The sequence below is a fragment of the Culex quinquefasciatus genome, chromosome 3, assembly GCF_015732765.1.
Source record: "Culex quinquefasciatus strain JHB chromosome 3, VPISU_Cqui_1.0_pri_paternal, whole genome shotgun sequence".
Lineage (NCBI taxonomy): Eukaryota > Metazoa > Arthropoda > Insecta > Diptera > Culicidae > Culex > Culex quinquefasciatus.
The window spans coordinates 136,691,781-136,709,518 of record NC_051863.1 but is presented as its reverse complement, the minus strand read 5'-3'; the positions used below and the strand labels follow the sequence as shown (position 1 = coordinate 136,709,518).

Genomic DNA, 17,738 nt, shown 5'->3' with positions numbered 1-17,738 from the left:
AGCTCTCAATAAAGTTCGGTGGAACTATTTTCTCGGCTCTGTATTCCATTGCCATTTTTTTAAATAATTGACCGCAAAATTGTATGGGGACTTGTATGGAAAAGCTAATGATGCAAAGTGGCTTTTTTCATGGTAAATAAATATACAAATAAGAAAAACTAAAATTAAAGCTTGATTTTTCAAATATTTTAACAAAATCATCATTATAGTTAAGAGGAATGCCAAATTAACTTCAAGTTTTTGTTCTCTCTCTTTTCAATTTTTTTCCCAAAAATCAAGGTGCGAAAAAAAAATTATGACCACAATTGAAATGTTTATTTTAAGAAAAAATTTAAACTATCTATTTTAAACCTAATAAAACTTATCGTACTTTTAACCAAATAGAACCTTTTTGATCTTTTAACAATGTTTAAATTTAGAGCAGTAAAAGACGTCGAAGTTTTGCATAACATATTTTCATACATTGCATGATATTTTGCTTATTTTTGAGCGTACCATAACTGTAACGAATTATGTTTCGTGACAAGTTTTGTGATGTTTTTTGTTTCAAATTTCAACTTCAACGTCTATTACTGATCTGTGTTCAAAAATTGCAAAATTTGTTAAGAGTTTAAAGTTAATTGTTAAAATGCTTACGGCCAATGTGAATATTTTTTTAAGTTTATGTCCTTTGACTCTGACTCGTATAAATTAAATTTAAATAAACGCCGTGGTTTCAACATTTCAATGAAAAAAGTGTTTCAAAATGCATTTTATAACAGTCTTGTTGTTATTAAATGAATCAGTTTTCGAAATACAGTCCAGACTAGATTATCCGAAAGCCTCGGAAAAATCACTTTGAATAATCACGAACAAAAAATATCTTTTGCATATTTTTAATGGAAGTGCTCTATTTTTGAGCTTTAAGTATGACCCCTAAACTACTCAAAAGTTATTTATAATTTTAAAATTCAAGATGGAAGCCAAAATTGTGGTGATGAACTATTGAAAAATTGCATTTGGTAATTTTTAAGGCAAACAACCATTCAAACTTAAGTGAAATGGGGTCGCAGAATTCGAAGTTGACATTAAAAGAAAGGCTGATACAACTTTTATTTTAAGTTTTTTTCTCAAAAAACTTTAAAATGCTAAGGGCAAATCACTTCTGATACTGAGGTGTGTATGGAGTGTGTATGTAGTCAGTATCATACTCGATATCGTGCGTATGGTATGGACTTCAGTATTAATCATTATTAAGAAGATTTATTTCAGTGTGGAAAGATTTGACATTTCTCAACGTCAAACTCTGATGCTGTTTTTTATTGTTAGGTTCAGTTTGCTTTGCTGGTTGCTGGAGCGTATTCGGGACACGGCTGGCCAGAAGGGAACCGGCAAGTGGACGGCGATCGCTGCTCTGCACCACGGAGTTCCGGTCACAGTGATCGGCGAGGCCGTATTCTCGCGTTGCCTGTCCCTCTAAAGGAGGAACGTACCAAGGCTAGCAAGCAACTCGCCGGCCCGCCCCCAAGTTTAACGTTGCCGGCCGTAAGGCGTTCCTCGCGCACATCCGCAACGCCCTGACCTGTGCCAACATCGTCTCGTACGCCCAGGGCTTCATGCTGCTGCGCAAGGCCGCCAACGAGTACAAATGGAACCTGAACTTCGATGGAATCGCGTTGATGTGGCATGGAGGTTGCATCATCTGCAGTGTCTTCCTCGGAAACATTCGGAACGCGTTCGTGCGCAATCCGGCGATGTCGCATCTGCTGCTGGACAACTTCTTCAAGAACGAAATCGTGGAGAACCAGCAGTCGTGGCGTGAGGTCGTTAGCCGGGCGTCCCAGTGTCTTCTTCGATGGCTATCGCTCGGAGCGACTGTCCGCGAATCTGCTGCAGGCCCAGCGGGACTACATTGTGGCGCACACATACGAGCTGGTTGGCAAAGAGGTCAAGTTTTTGCACACCAACTGGACCGGCAAGGGCTTCAACGTTTCCGCTGGTACTGTGTGACGAGCACGATGCCGCTGGTTAATTCCTCTACATTCCATTAAACAGAGGACACCGTCTCCATCAGTCGTTATTTCTTGTTGCCCATTCGGTTAGATTTCGAAATTGTTTTCTTCTTTTTTGTAATAAAAGTGGATGTTTAGGATTTTGTCTACATTTTGTCAAGTACCTACTGATTAAATTCCTGAATATTATTTTGGCTGGGGAACGGCAATGCTATCGGCGAGTTGCAAAATGCTGTTGCACAGTTCGTCGAAGCATCCAAATACGCAGAACTGTAGCCAGATTCTTGACCTGAAAGACGGTTCATTTGAGTTGGTTCCCAAGACGGAGTTGTCGTGGCGAGGCAATTCGTCGTACCGGAAGGCCACTTTAAAGAGGTGTCTGAGTTGCTTAAACATAAAAGAAGATCGTCGAGCTGAATCAAGAACGGGATCAGGTTTTGGAGATCCTCGCCAAACACGATGAAAAGTTTGAGGCGCTCCAGCCCTTGCTCGAACAAAAAGAGCAATTCCAAACCAAACTTTTTGACCTGAAAAAAGTCGTTGACAACTCCTAATCCGCACTCATGTTTGTCGAATGTTTGTCGCTCACAACTTGCCAACTAAGGAAAAGCGCAAACTCGACTTCCCCCAACTCCAGTAAGTCCTCACCGCCAGCCACAACAAACTCAATGAAAATATCGCCGAACAAAAGAACCTCCGCAACCATAGAGAAAGATCCTGAACGCCCTGATACGAAGGAAAAACGAAAGTAGAATCCTCCTTTATCATGGTCGAGACCAAGCTTCCCTGCACCGTGCGGTATTTTGGTTCATCGTACCAGCGCACCACGACACTCTCGGTTCGCCGCGTCGGTTTTGTGTCTGGCACTCACCCATGGCATGAACCCGGTATATGAGCCAAGGTGCTTCACTCGTTACGAGCCGAGGTACGTGCCGTGGTACGCGCTGGCGGTACAAAACGAGTTTAATACCACGACACGTACCACGGCACGCTGGGTTCATGCCATGGGTGAGTGCCAGACACAAAACCGATGGGGCGAGCCGAGAGTGTCGTGGTGCGCTGGTACGATGTACCAAGATACCAATACAAAAATGGGTTCAGGCACGTACCGAAGCTAGAAAACCAAACCCGCGGTGTTCGTTGGCACTGGCGCATGGGAAGCTTGGTCGAGACGGTGAACGATGCGCAGACAATTTTCCCGGATCTTTGCGCTTGGATTAGGATTCCTTCCATTTATCCGTTTGAATTAATAAAAATATAATCATTTGGCCGATGGAAGTCAAATAATCACTGCTCGGTTCCGTCCTAAAATGCGGATGAACTGCCAACAGAATTAGCAACAAATCCTTTTTCAAAATCTTTAATTTTTCATATTGCCGAATTCGTCGCTAACATTTCAAAAAGCGTCATAAACATAGGCTTTGCGTGAGACATAGCGCTTATTGAAATGTTAGCGACGAATTAACTTGTCTTGTGTCTAGCCTTGTTTACTATTTTGATCGATTTTGACAACTACACTGATATAAATCGTGTCCAAAAGTTGCGCATAATACGCCAGTATCAGGCCAGTATTATGCGCGTATGGCATTGTTGGAATTCGAGCGAGAAGAAGGAAAGCATTTCTCGCTCGCGAACGAGGGAGAGAACTTGTAGTACTTTTCTCTTCTCGCTCGCGCTCGCATTTTCGTTCGCGTTCTCGCTCTCGCCGCGAGCGCTCGCGAGCGCCTCGTGCTAGACGTTCGTCCCAAGCTAGCAATTTGTGTATCAGGCGTATGAATACGAACCAGGCGATGGTATAGAAGTGTAACTTCAATCGCTGTGTTGTTTTTTGTTCGTTTCTAACACGTTCAACTTCTCGCGAACGGGCAATTCTGGCTCGCGAGAAAGCCCGTTCGCGAGCGGAGGAGAGCACGGGCAATAGGTGAGTTTCTCTCGGCAGCTCGAGACTCGCGGCGAGAACTCGAGAGAGAGAAAATTTTCTCGCGAGAGCCTCGATAATACCAACACTGGCGTATGGTACGCGCGCCATACGCGGTATGTGGTATACTCGAAGTGCTTAACCCTTAGTTAAAATGTCAATGAAAATGTAAGTGCAATTAGCTGAAGTCAATTGAAAATGCATGCCCCTGCGTTTGGAATCATTTTAAAGCATGTTTGGGTTAATTCAAGAACAATACACTCAAACCCCGATGGTTTGACACCAACTGTTGTCAAACGAACTTTACACGGAGTTCACACACACTACCAAAAGTTTGTTTTGTTAGTGTGCGTGAGCGCCGTGTAAAAAGTGACAGTTCGTCACTTTTTCGTTTGATTTTGACCAACCAACGAGAAACAAACTAAAAAAGTGTCAAACGAAAAAGTGACCAATCACCGGGGGGGAGGGGGGGGGTGGGGTTGAGTGTACAATACAATTTTTTCGCATTTTTTTTTTGTTTTTGTCAGAACTTACATTTTTGAAAACTAATGATTGCAAAACAACTAATCTAGTGTAAAATGCATTTTAATACCGTTTTTTCGTTACAATGTTGAGAATTTGAGTTGTAATTTCATTTTTTTTTTCTTTTTTTTTTTGCACCTTTTTTCTATTTTGTACATGCAAATTACTCGCATATGCATTTGGAAGGTGTTAAGCTCTGCCGAGCCTCCGGTGACCCATTTCAACGCTGGCTAGCCGATCGCGAGGTACTTCAGCTTTTATCGACAAGCTCAACATCTGGTTTTTTAAGTGCAAGAATGGAAAAGTGCTGAGTCATCGTCTAAAAAATGGACGGCGTCCTATTTCGCCCAGCAAAATGAAGTCGATAAAGTAGTCGGTTTCGATGTGAAAAAGTGGAAAACGTGGTCTAAAAATAGCGACGCCATCCCCCTATCGGATTCAAACGTTATTTAGAACTTCCGAACCCTTGTCAAATGGACAAGGACCCAGCGCATATATATTTTGATATTAACAGTATACCTAATTATTGCCGATTCAAAGAAAATTGGCTATCTCGCCGGCGACGGGGCATCTTGTTCTTCTCCGCGCCAGCCTAAAAACTAATGTTTTCGAAACAAAACATCAAAGATTTCGAGTAGCTGTGATGAAAAACTGTTGATTTTCAGGCAGTTAGGCAGATTTCATGAAGTTTTTCGTTGCCGTTTTGCAAACGCTAGAGGTTTTCATGCAGATTTTTGTTGACGAAATATTTTTTGGTTTGATTTTCGAGCTGCGCGGAGAAGAAACCGACGGAGCCTTTGGACACGTTTCATTTATTCGGCAATACAGTCATAGCTCGCCAAACCGTGATGGCGTAGTGGTTAGCATTTTTGCTTACCAATCCAAAGGACGGGGGATCGAACCCCGACTCGAGCGTCGCTGGCAGGCAGTTGGACTAACAATCCAAAGGTCGTCAGTTCGAATCCCGGGGTGGATGGAAGCTAAGGTGTAAAAAGGGGGTTTGCAATTGCCTCAACAATCAAGCCTTCGGACACCTAGTTTCAAGTAGGAATCTCGCAATCGAGAACGCCAAGGCAGTGCTGTAGAGCGAATAATTTGTTTTTTTTTCTTTTTTGAGTGTTTAGTTTTGGCTGTCGATGCGAAAAGTCCAACGGCTGATATCCCATTCCCCTATGAAATTGCCTTTGAGAAGATTCGGTGACGAACACTAAAACGCGTTTTCTCGGAATTCTTGATTTGGCATAATGGCCCAGTTTTCAATTTGACCACAACATATGTACTACTGAATGCAGTCACCCAAAATGCTGACGAAATTTCCTCAACTGATAAGAAATCGACAAGGTGTTCCTGAGATTAAACACGCGAAGCCGTCTGGGAATTCACGATTGTTGTGTACGTCATTGATTTTACCGTTCTTATACGATGGAATGATTTTGTCCGTTTGAAATATCTCAAAGTTAAATTTAGATTTTCACGCGTTTAATAATTTTTTTCCAAATTTGGTTGAACTTTTGAATTATCAAAGATGTTTATAATTATATCCTACAGGGTTGACAAAACAATTTCTGCCAGAAAAACCATTCACTATAAATTATCTAAAGCTTACAACGGCCCATCGGCGAGATTACAAAAGTCTATAAAAATTGGTCAAATCGTACGAACAGAAGCCATTGTGTTGCTCGTGATTGATTGAGCTGAACGTCGGGATGAGGAGCTTTTTGGTGGCCTTTGCGGCGATTGCCCTGGTGGCCCTCGCCAGCGCTGAACAGGTTTCTTATAGAGAGTAATTTGATGAAAAAAGTGGTAAATTTTGTGATTTTTGAGTTTCACAATTGTGTGTGTTCATTTCCAGCTATAAAGTGTACAAAATTGATGTCGCAAGTCGTGACCAGCTTGAACTTCTTGGACATTGGCGTGAAGTTGACGGGGTTGACTTCTGGGACAATGCTGGACGAAGAATTATGATCCAACCAGCACTTCAGGAGAAGTTTGAGGCTTTCCTGAACGTCAACAAAATCGCCAACGAGCTGATCATTCCCGATGTTGAAGCGTAAGTAGACTCGTTGAAGTCTAGCTTTTCTTGTGTGAAAAGAAGATTTGCATTGGTTCCAGAACAATTGAAGCCGAACGTCGGTACGACTTGCAGTACCGTCGTACCAAGGGAGCTACTTCCGGCCGAGCAACGGTTGACTTTGACCACTTTTGGTCTACGGAGGAAATCTATCAGTACCTGGATGAGCTGGCCGCTGAGTTCCCCAACCTGGTGAAGGTTGAAACCGTTGGTCAAACGCACGAAGGTCGCGACATCAAGTCCGTTACAATCTCCACCACGAACGGACAGGTAAGCGGAACGAAGCCCGTGATCTTCATTGATGCTGGAGTTCATGCGCGGTAAGATTTCATGAAATAATGTTCATTAAGATGTCTTATTTATTGAACTTGTCCAAATTGTCTCCACCTCAGTGAATGGGCCGCCATCATGTCCACAGTCTACCTGATCCACGAGCTGGTCGAACACAGCGACCTTTACGCCAACATGCTCCAAAAGGACTGGGTCATCGTTCCTGTTGGCAACCCTGACGGATACGAGTTCTCCCGCACTAGCAACCGCATGTGGCGCAAGAACCGCTTCCCAGTGACGATTCTCTGCTCCGGTGCCGACCTGAACCGCAACTTCAACTACATGTGGGCCGCGAGCAGCAATGTAAGATGATTTGATAACTTTTTTTCAACATTTAGTGATAACCTCTCTATTTCAGGCTTGTTCCGACACCTACCCGGGAGCATCGCCCGAGTCGGAACTGGAAACCCAAGCCATCGTCGGCCTGATGAAGCGTTACGCTGCCAACCTGGAACTGTACCTGGCGGTGCACACGTACGGCGATATGATCCTGTACCCGTTCGGTTACGCGTGGCCCTTCATCCCGGTCTCGAACGCGGCCGAACACATTGCCATGGGCGAACGGGCCCGTGCCGCCGTGTTGGCCGTTGGTGGTCCCGATTACGTTGTCGGTAATAGCGCAGAGATTTTGTACACGGCGAACGGAGCTAGCGATGATTATGCTCTCGGAGAGGGCGGATTCAAGTACGGATTTACGCTGGAGCTGACCGGTGGTGGTAGGCAAGGATTTGATCTGCCTGCAGAGGAATTGTCGCGGGTTGCGAGTCAGACGTTTGAGATCTTCCGGTCGATGGCTGGAGATGTTTGAGGAAATACAGGAGTAATTTTACAACATAATACATTGAATTTGTATTATTCATCTATATCTTCGAAATTCTCGTGAAACTTATAAACATTTTTTAAGAGTCTGGGTAATACAAAATCTCCGTGAGTTGATTTTTGGGTTCCAGTATTAAAATTATTGTTTTCTTAGGCTATGTGAGACTCATTAATAGTTTGAAAATTGAATAAATTTTCCATTTCAAAACAGATTTTCATACTTTACTCTGCAAAGCTCTAAGCAATTCACTGTGACTTAGGTACTAGGCTTAGTGATTTTTAGGGCGTCCAATTTTCCCGGGTTTTGAATTTCCCGGGAAACGGGAAAAATATTTTTTGAATCCCGGGAATTCCCGGGATCCCGGGAAATTTTTGCAGCAGTCATAAAATCTATGTTTTCATTATATTTGTTACGTTTTTCTAGCTTAAATCATAGAATTAGCTCAAAACTGTTAATGGTGATAAGCTACACTTCAATCTGAACATGGACAGCAGTCTTTAGATAGTTTAAAACACAATTTAAAAATGTGTTCTTTGATGTGCTTTGGAATTTAATTGAACCAGAATTTTGAATATATTTCTTTTATTTTTTTATTTATATAATATAACTACAAAAGCTTATACAATTTCATTGAAAGTGTCTAAAACAACAAGAAATAAAATTATACCAGACAATGTAACACTTTGGATAAGTTTCGAATTTTATGTTTTATATTTAAAAACATATTTAAAAACATATTTTGAAAATTATCTTTAAGTCACTACCAACCAACTACCAACTGGGGATAATCAGGACTGCAGTCTGAATAGGTACAGGAGATTTTAGAGCAATAAATTTGGAAATTTGTGTACTAATTGTTTTGATCTGTTCCTGTTGTAATCAAAATCAATCAAAACAATCAGAACATTATTCAAAAACAAATTAGCTTAAACAGCTGTCTTAATTCGTTACTTTTTCCTGATTTGCTCCAGATGCCGGTTTATGATGAAAAGTTAAATAATTTTGAAATATTATGCTTTTTCAAGTTTAAAGTCATAAATAAACGTGAATATAATAATAAGTCTTTTTTTTAAATAAATAAAATTTAGTAGAAAATATCTAAGGCGTAAAGCATTTTGCGGATCTGTAAACAAAAAATTTAACAATTTTCCCTGCCAAATTAATGCTGTCATATGCCGAATAAAAATTTTAATGCTTTAAAATGCTTATCGATTACTAATTTCCACAACCAAATCTGAATTTCTAGACCAAAATTTGATATGTTTTTAATTTCGGGAATTCCCGGGACAAAATATGAAAAATCCCGGGATTCGGGAATTCCCGGTTTTGGAAAAATCCCGAGATTTTTGTCCCGGGAATTCCCGGGATGGACGCACTAGTGATTTTTCACGCTCAAAAATTGCAAATTTCACGGGAAACATAATTTTGAAGTACGATATTTCACGGAGCATGAAATATGTTGAAATAGCCTTGAGAATGACATGAAAAAAGTACAGATTGTAAATGTTTTCTGCACTTTGTTTTATACTATTCATCAATCGAATTTCAATTACCCTCATCCTCATCAATTTTGACCGTTAAAATATGGAATATAGAAAATCTTTTTTTTTATTTGATCTTTAGTCATGTGAGATTGAAAAATTGTTGAATCAGATGATAAAAATGAGTTCTTTACAATCAATGATCCTTATTGAAAGTTGCAAAACAGACTTTTATCATGCAATGTTCCTTATAAAAATATGGGCATGATCATGCTTATATTAAAATATATTTTTTTCAATATATTCGCTTTAAAAGTCAAAACGTTACATATAAAAATAAGCCTCAGTTGTAACTATTTTGCATTTTAAAGTTAATTTAATTTAATTTATAAACAAGAGTCAACACTCCAGTCAAATTGCGTAGTGCATCCTGAAATTAAAAAAAAATCTTTGTACCCTTATTATAAGTATTAATCTCCCGAGCCGAACCAGCGTCTATGGCTGAAAGGCTCGTTAATAAAGACAACTTACTAACTAAGTATTAATCTCCGCTTCGAAAATACCGGTATAAAAGGATCAGGAGTTGAAAAGTAAACAGTGAGCAATTCTCTACCAAACCGGAAATGGATTTTATTTGAATTTTTTATTGGGCTCAAACTTTGTGGGGGCCTTCCCTATTACCAAATAAGCTATTCTGTGTCATTGGTTCACCCATACAAGTCTCCATACAATTTTGGCAGCTGTCCATACAAAAATGGTACGTACATATTCAAACAGCTGTAACTTTTGAGTGAATTTTCTGATCAATTTGGTGTCTTCGGCAAAATTGTAGGTATTGTTGAGTATTATTGAGAAAAAGATAGGTACACGGAAAAAAATAGCAGATTTTTAAATCAAAATTTTTTTTACAAAAACTCATTTTCCCAAATTATGTATTTTTTATTTGTGAGATTTTTTGATATGTTTTAGGGGACAAAAATCCGCAACTTTTGAGCCATAGAGAAACATGGTCAAAAATTCTGCCGCCGAGCTATGATTTTTTTAAATAGTGATTTTTGGAAAAAAAATAATCGAAGTTTCATGCAAAAACAAGTTTGACATTATTTTTTACTGCAAAATTGAATTTGCAATCGAAAAGTACTTTACAGATTTTTTGATAGAGGGCTCCATTTTCAAGATATAGCCACCGAAAGTTTAATTTTAGCGAAATATTTGCAGTTTTTCAATTTTAAAAAATAGTGACCATGAGTGACCATTTCTAAAAATATTTTTTTTGAAAAGTTCAGAAAATTTGCTATAAAATTGTCTAAGAGACATTAAAGATTGGACCTCTGATTGCTGAGAAAGAGCCGCTTTAAGAAAAAAGAAACACGAAAATTGAAGTTTTCTAAGTCTCACCAAAACAACCCACCACTTTCTAATGACGATTTCTCAGCAACTAATGGTCCGATTTTCAATGTTAATGCATGAAACATTTGTAAAATTTTCCTATCTTTTCGAAAAAAATATTTTGAAATTTTTTAAATCAAGACTAGCATTTTAAATGGGCGTAATATTCAATGATTGGCCCTTTTAAAATGTTAGTTTTGATTTAAAAATTTTCAAAATATTTTTTTTGTAAAGATCGGAAAATTTCACAAATGTTTCATGTATTAAAATCGGACCATTAGTTGCTGAGATATCGTCATTAGAATGTGGTGGGCTGTTTAGGTGAGACTTAGAAAACTTCAATTTTCGTGTTTCTTTTTCTTTAAGCCGCTGTATCTCAATCCAATCTCAATGTCTTTTAGACAATTTTATAGCAAATTTTCTGAACTTTAAAAAAAAAAATTTGAAATGGTCACTCATGGTAACTATTTTTAAAAATGGAAAAACTGCAAATATTTCGCTAAAATCAAACTTTCGGTGGCTATATCTTGAAAATGGAGCCCTTTATCAAAAAATCTGTAAATTACTTTTCGATTGCAAATTCAATTTTGCATTAAAAAATAATGTCAAACTTGTTTTTGCATGAAACTTAGATTTTTCCAAAAATCACTATTTTTTCAAAAAATCATAGCTCGGCGGCAGATTTTTGACCATGTTTCTCTATGGCTCAAAAGTTGCGGATTTTTGTCCCCTAAAACATATCAAAAAATCTCGAAAATCAAAAATACGTATTATGGGAAATTGAGTTTTAGTGAAAAAAAGTTGATATAAAAATTTGCAATTTTTTCCGTGAACCTATTTTTTTCTCAAAGTCCTCAACATTACCTATAACTTTGCCGAAGACACCAAATTGATTATAAAATTCCCTCAAAAGTTACAGCTGTTTGAATATGTACATACCATTTTTGTATGGACAGCAGCCAAAATTGTATGGAGACTTGTATGGGTGAACCAATGACACAAAATAGCTTATTTGGTCATAGGAAAGGCCCCCACAAAGTTTGAGTCGAATCAAAAAATACAAAAAATAAAAATGGTCGAAATCGGCCGATTTCGTAGAGAGTTGCTCACCTCGATCCGACGCTCCGTATTGAACTGATTCGCGTTCAAACAAAACCGTCGGTTTTTTTATAATTAGATAAAACTCCTTTAAAATGAAAAATTGTGTTTTTTAGAAATTAATTTGAAGTACCAATTGTTTTTTTTAAATCAGCCATAATCTCCGAGCATAATTTTTGTGTAGTGATGAAAAAGCATTTGAGACATTTATGCGACCAGGAGCAGTAACAAGGGTTTTTACGGTTTTTGTTAAATGTTTAAGGACTGAAGTCATTTTTTTAGGGATCTGTGAAAGTATTGGTAGGTAAATAATAGGTGAGCATTGAAAGCTGTAATTTGGCCCAAAATCGACATGCGACAAAGTAGCAAGGTAACGACAAAAATGTGCACAAATACTGAAGGAATGTTAAATTAGGGCGAAGTTTTGAAGCGTTTAAAGTTAATTACTTACTACCAAATTAATTTAAACTTTTAACAAAGCAAAAAAAAATTTATTGGTAAATTCAGTAAGGAAAAAAAACTTTATCAAATTAAAGCTTGTTTCCAAAGATTTTTCAAAATCCTGAAGCTGGATCCCTCAACCCTGCCCTAGGCAACTGCTGAATGCTTTGACCCAAAATTCCCTCACAATTTATTCGCCTGATAAGGATCGAGACTATGTTTGTAGTAAGATAAGTGAAGTCTGGGAAACCCTCGATTTTACTGTTCTTATATGACTTACGTCTTTGAAATAATGAAATCCTAACTTTTTAAGAATACATTATCTTATAATTAAACATTAAACAACACAATCAAATTTAACAAAAATAAAATTCTCAAATCTAGAAAATGCCTGCAGGGTCAGTAAATCACCTCTCAGGAAAATCATTCACCATAAATTATCTTAGGCACGCTAAAATCAGCATTCGAGATTACCCATGTCTATAAAAATTGGACAAATCTTACGAACAAAAGCCATTCTGTTGCTCGTGATTTAAAGCTGAACATCGGAATGAAGCTTCTTCTTGCAGTCCTTGCCCTAGTGGCTCTCGTCAGTGCAGAACAAGTGTTTTATAGAGAGTAATGTGAAGAGAAACGTTACAAATTGAGTGATTTTTCTTAGTGTTAATATTGTGTTCTCATTTACAGCTACAAAGTGTACAAAATTGATGTCGCAAATCGTGGTCAGCATGAGCTTCTGGGACAATGGCGGGAAGTGGATGGAGTTGATTTCTGGGACAACGTCGGACGAAGAATTATGATTCATCCAGCGCTTCAGGAAAAGTTTGAGGCTTTTCTGACCGTCAACAAAATTGCCAACGAGCTGATCATTCCCGATGTTGAAGCGTAAGTGACATTAGAGAGCATTTTTCACTGAAATTGAGGGTTTCTACATGGCTAACACGTTCCTTGCAGAACAATTGAAGCCGAACGTCAGTACGACCTGCAGTACCGTCGTACCAAGGGAGCAACTTCTGACCGGGCAACGGTTGACTTTGACCACTTTTGGTCTACGGAGGAAATCTATCAGTACCTGGATGGGCTGGCCGCTGCGTTCCCAAATCTGGTGAAGGTTGAAACCGTTGGTCAAACGCACGAAGGTCGCGACATCAAGTCCGTTACCATCTCCACCACGAACGGGCAGGTCAGCGGAACGAAGCCCGTGATCTTCATCGACGCTGGAGTTCATGCGCGGTAAGATATCATGAAAAGATGTCTTATTTATTGAATTGGTTCAGATTTTCTCTACTTCAGTGAATGGGCCGCCATCATGTCAACAGTCTACCTGATCCACGAGCTGATTGAACATAACGACCTTTACGCCGACATGCTCCAGAAGGATTGGGTGATCATTCCGATTGGCAACCCTGACGGATACGAGTTCTCCCGCACAAACAATCGCATGTGGCGCAAGAACCGCGTCCCGGCGTCGATTTTGTGCACCGGAGTCGACATTAACCGCAACTTTAACTACAGATGGGCTTCGGGCATTATCGTAAGTATCTTTTACGGCAACACGATTGAATTTCAATTGAACAAAAGCCGCTTTTTCCAGACCTGTTCTGAATCCTTCCCTGGTCCAAACCCCGAGTCGGAACTCGAAACGCAAGCCATTGTCGGCCTGATGAAACGATACGCAGGCAACCTGGAGCTATACCTGGCGGTGCACACCTTCGGTGACATGATCCTGTACCCGTTCGGTTACACGTTGCCTTTCGTCCCGGTTTCGAATGCCGCCGAACACATTGCCATGGGCGAACGGGCCCGGGCCGCTGTGTTGGCCGTTGGAGGACCCGATTACATTGTCGGTAATAGCGCCGAGATTTTGTACACGGCGAACGGAGTTAGTGACGATTATGCGGTTGGGGAGGCCGGATTTAAGTACGGATTTACGCTGGAGCTGACCGGAGGTGGTAACCAAGGGTTTGACCTGCCGGCCTCGGAAATGTTCCGGGTTGCGAGTGAGACGTTCGAAATCTTCCGATCGATGGCTGGAGATATTTGATGTTGACAACACAATAAATACACTCACAAGGAAGCAATCCAGCAGAATGTGCTACCTGGTTTGCTACTTTGAATGATATCTTTTCGGTCAAAATATGAATGCCCTCTTAATCTAATCTAATCTAATCGAACACAAGCGCAGCCAGTCCGAAGAAAGCATCCTGGAAGAACTTGTAGTTAGATTACGCCCCAAGTTCTTTCTTGTCAATATTAATAATTGCATAACATCTGAGTTACCCCGAAAATGTATAGCAAAAATTAAAGCGGCCAGGCCTACTGCGTTGCATTAACCGCAGAGACAGATTCTGTAAACGGACCACATTTCACAGAATCAACAGGGGAGGAAGGATGCGTGGACATACCGTACCAAACGCTCCGAATAAGTTGGGTGTGGTGTGTTAGTGTAAATTGGCAATTATTTATATTTTTAGGGTGGAAGTGGAAATGGGGAAATTGGGGTTGGAGAAATTGGGATTGGGGAATGGGAAAGTGAGAAAGGGGTAGGGGGGTATTGCATTTATAATATTATATTATAATAAAGGGGAATATAGTAAAATAGCAAAAAATTATGGAAAGCTCTCACCAAGGAACAGCAAATCTTCAAAAGACACAGCCAGGTGGGGTCCCGATCGGCAGACCCCAGATTCTTGACAAAAACAGGCCGATCAGATGAAGTGGAAGTGTACCTTAGCACCGAATATCTCCACTCCAAACAAATATATCCGGATGCTTTGCTGGTGTTGAATCTGTAGAAGAATCTTTTTAAAAAGATAATGAAAACTTTTTGCATACAACAGAAAGTTGTTCGGGGTACATTTGAACAATAAATAATAATAATATAAGAGCACTGTGTCACCAATAAAAAATACAAATATCACCGAATTTCACATCATAATTTCACATCCAGACTCTTTCACAGTCTCTTGAAACAGCATCCTCCGTAAATGGATTTGATGTTCATTTATCCGCATTGACATCCATGATCAGTTCCGCTCTGGGAACGGCTCCAGCTAGGTCAAGCCCTTCCACTTACTTCCTGATTCTTGGCAGATTCGAACTATTTAATGAATTTTCCTCGAAATTCACTTTCAACGACAACAACAATCAGAATTCCCTTTCAACACAAAAAAAAACCTTCTTAAACGAAACAATTTTCAACGGCTCAATACTTTTTCCATTTTCATAAAATAATTTTATTAAAAGGAAAAAAATATGGCAAAAATGACGCGGAGTGAAAAAGTTTTTCAACCGTCAGCACCGGTTACTACGATCGATCCGGTCAAAATATGAATGCCCTCTTAATAATTATGTCCTTACTATTCCTTTCACTACTATACAAATATTTTGCTTCCTTATCCGCGACACCGTGATGAATTTAAACGAACGCACTTTGTCACAAGATCCTCGTAAGAACACCGAATGGAGACCGATTTAGTTCCAGCTAGTGACTGACAATAAACTTGCACTAGCAAAGAAATTACCTACAAGGTTAATTCAGCGCACGTTCCCACAACTATTTTATCTCTAATAAAACCGTTGCAATGAGTTGTTTTGACTGGCTGGACGTATTCCTTCGCATGCTCTCCTTGTTGCTGAGCATTTTTCAATAATAAAACTATTGCAAAAAAGTAAATCACAATGCTTAAGAATACCACGTGCTTGCTATCAATTTCAACCGGCGATTCACGCGACCTGGTGTCATTTTCCAACTCAACGTGGAACTTTCTATGAAGAGCTTGCACGCAACTGGGGCTGCCCTTCCATGCAACTTGTATGCTTGCATTCGATTGATTCAAAAACTGCGCGCCAAAGTAGTATTCTCAACCCCATTAGTTATCCAAACATGATTCTAATTTATTCCGCCGGTGTTTGATCCATCAGAGCTTAAAAATATTTACAACAAAACAAAAATAGTTTACGGTTCCGCCGGCGTTATCAGTATGATGGGAGGGTTTGCGAGTCCGCACGCAAGTTCTTTGTCACAACCCGGCAGAGTTATGAAACAACAAACACACACACACTCTCGATATGGAGAGTCACTCACGACGTGATTGCTGTTTCATGGCACGATCACGCTGCCATTCACATGTCCATACGTATCGGGTGCCGGTTTCAGTACAAGTCGGTGATTTGTTGGGATCGTGTGCTGTCGTGCCACTAAAGCGCATTGCATTTCTAAGGGTTAAGGCTGGTACAAATTTTATTTAAAGTTTTTGTCTCCCCCCCTTCAAAGTTGGCCCGAAAAATCTGAGGGCAAAAATATTTTTTTCAAAAGACTTCAAAATTTTAATGAAATTTGAAGTGAAATCAGCTGAAATCAATTTAAAATGCAGTCTCCTGCGTTTAGAATCATTTTTAGCATGCTTGAGTTGATTTCAAAATCTTTTGAATTTTTGGGAATTGTCGATGTTTAGTATCGCAATATATTTATTTTTTTGCTAAAATTTTTGTTTTCGTCAAATCTTTTATTTTTTTTTTGAAAACTAATGATTGCAAAACAGCTGAACTAGTGTAAAATGCATTTTAGAACATTGTTTCCATGCAAATGTTTAAACTATGGCTTGTTATTTCAATATTTATTTATTTATTTATTTATTTTTGCAGAAGTCAGTAAAAAATCTATCGGGTTTATGGAAAATCGAGAACCTGCTGTATTTGATTGACTTTTGAAATTTTTAATAGAATGGTAAATTTTATTATTTTTTTTTAAATACGGTCCAGACTCGATTATCCGAAGGCCTCTGAAATTTTTTTTTTTCGTTGTCTAATTTTTGATTGTCGAGCTTAAGTATAACCCCTAAACTACACTTAAGTGATTTAAAATTGTTAGATCCAAGATGGTGGCCAATATGGCGGTAACGAAATATTGAAGAAATGCATTTTAATATTTAATAGGCAATCAACTATTCAAATTTGACTAAAATGGGGTCGCAGAACTCGAATTTGATGTATAAAACAAGAAATAAAAATTTAACGAAAAAAAACTTGCGTGAGTTGATTATCCGAAGTCCCATACAAACCTTTGGATAATCGAACTTCGGATAATAACTTCGGATAATCGAGTCTGGACTGTATAGTTCAAATAAACCCGAAATCATTAACCTTTTGCCATGAATTTCAATAGTTTTTGGAATACTGAGCACATGGTAATTTTTGTTCTTTGTCCTTATTCATTACAAATATTTTCATAACATTTTTGTACACTTCAGACTCGGTTATCCGAAGGCCTTGGCCTTATTTCACTTCGGATAATTGGAACTTTGCAAGCTAAAAACAGAAACAATATTAGGTGATTTTTTAAAGACAGGAATCCTTAAAAATGATAAGCACAGAAGAATATTTAATTTGAACTTTTCACCGAAAAAAGCTAGTATAATGTTAAAGCAAACACTCAAATAATTTCCAAAAATATTTATTGTTAAATTGCTTCATAGATTATTATAATTAAAAAAAAATATGTTCCCAAATAAAAAAGGTATCCAATCTCGTAAACTGCAAACATTTTTTTTGCGAATATATATTCGTTATTTAATTGCGCAACTTGTGGTATCGTAAACCAGGGTGAAATTGATCGTAGTTCATTTTTTTTCAATGAATATTGCAATGGTAAGACTTGTTTAAAGATTTAAATTTT

The 17,738-nt window shown here is 38.9% G+C and overlaps 2 protein-coding genes and 1 pseudogene across 2 annotated transcripts; all 3 read left to right on the top strand.

The window, feature by feature from the left end:
* The first annotated feature begins 1,266 nt into the window (after positions 1 to 1,266).
* On the top strand, positions 1,267 to 2,142 carry LOC119770352 (annotated as a pseudogene).
* Positions 2,143 to 6,032: 3,890 nt separating this feature from the next.
* LOC6043138 (carboxypeptidase B) lies at positions 6,033 to 7,653 on the top strand. The gene is made up of 5 exons (XM_001856123.2): positions 6,033 to 6,214; positions 6,284 to 6,481; positions 6,544 to 6,822; positions 6,895 to 7,135; positions 7,191 to 7,653. The coding sequence occupies exons 1-5, from the start codon at positions 6,138 to 6,140 to the stop codon at positions 7,638 to 7,640; spliced, it is 1,245 nt and encodes a 414-aa protein (XP_001856169.2). The 5' UTR covers positions 6,033 to 6,137; the 3' UTR covers positions 7,641 to 7,653.
* A 4,958-nt stretch (positions 7,654 to 12,611) lies between these two features.
* On the top strand, positions 12,612 to 14,106 carry LOC6043137 (carboxypeptidase B). Its single transcript, XM_001856118.2, has 5 exons — positions 12,612 to 12,679; positions 12,749 to 12,946; positions 13,016 to 13,294; positions 13,355 to 13,595; positions 13,656 to 14,106. The coding sequence occupies exons 1-5, from the start codon at positions 12,612 to 12,614 to the stop codon at positions 14,103 to 14,105; spliced, it is 1,236 nt and encodes a 411-aa protein (XP_001856164.2). The 3' UTR covers position 14,106.
* The last annotated feature ends 3,632 nt before the right edge of the window (positions 14,107 to 17,738 follow it).

What these genes read in the sequence shown, in the direction of transcription:
- LOC6043137 (XM_001856118.2), top strand. Translation starts at nt 12,612, where the DNA reads ATGAAGCTTCTTCTTGCAGTCCTTGCCCTAGTGGCTCTCGTCAGTGCA. An exon ending in GACGCTGGAGTTCATGCGCG is followed by an intron (nt 13,295 to 13,354) that starts GTAAGATATCAT and finishes TCTCTACTTCAG; the next exon opens with TGAATGGGCCGCCATCATGT. An exon ending in GATGGGCTTCGGGCATTATC is followed by an intron (nt 13,596 to 13,655) that starts GTAAGTATCTTT and finishes CGCTTTTTCCAG; the next exon opens with ACCTGTTCTGAATCCTTCCC.
- LOC6043138 (XM_001856123.2), top strand. Translation starts at nt 6,138, where the DNA reads ATGAGGAGCTTTTTGGTGGCCTTTGCGGCGATTGCCCTGGTGGCCCTC. An exon ending in GAACAGGTTTCTTATAGAGA is followed by an intron (nt 6,215 to 6,283) that starts GTAATTTGATGA and finishes GTTCATTTCCAG; the next exon opens with CTATAAAGTGTACAAAATTG. An exon ending in GATGCTGGAGTTCATGCGCG is followed by an intron (nt 6,823 to 6,894) that starts GTAAGATTTCAT and finishes TCTCCACCTCAG; the next exon opens with TGAATGGGCCGCCATCATGT.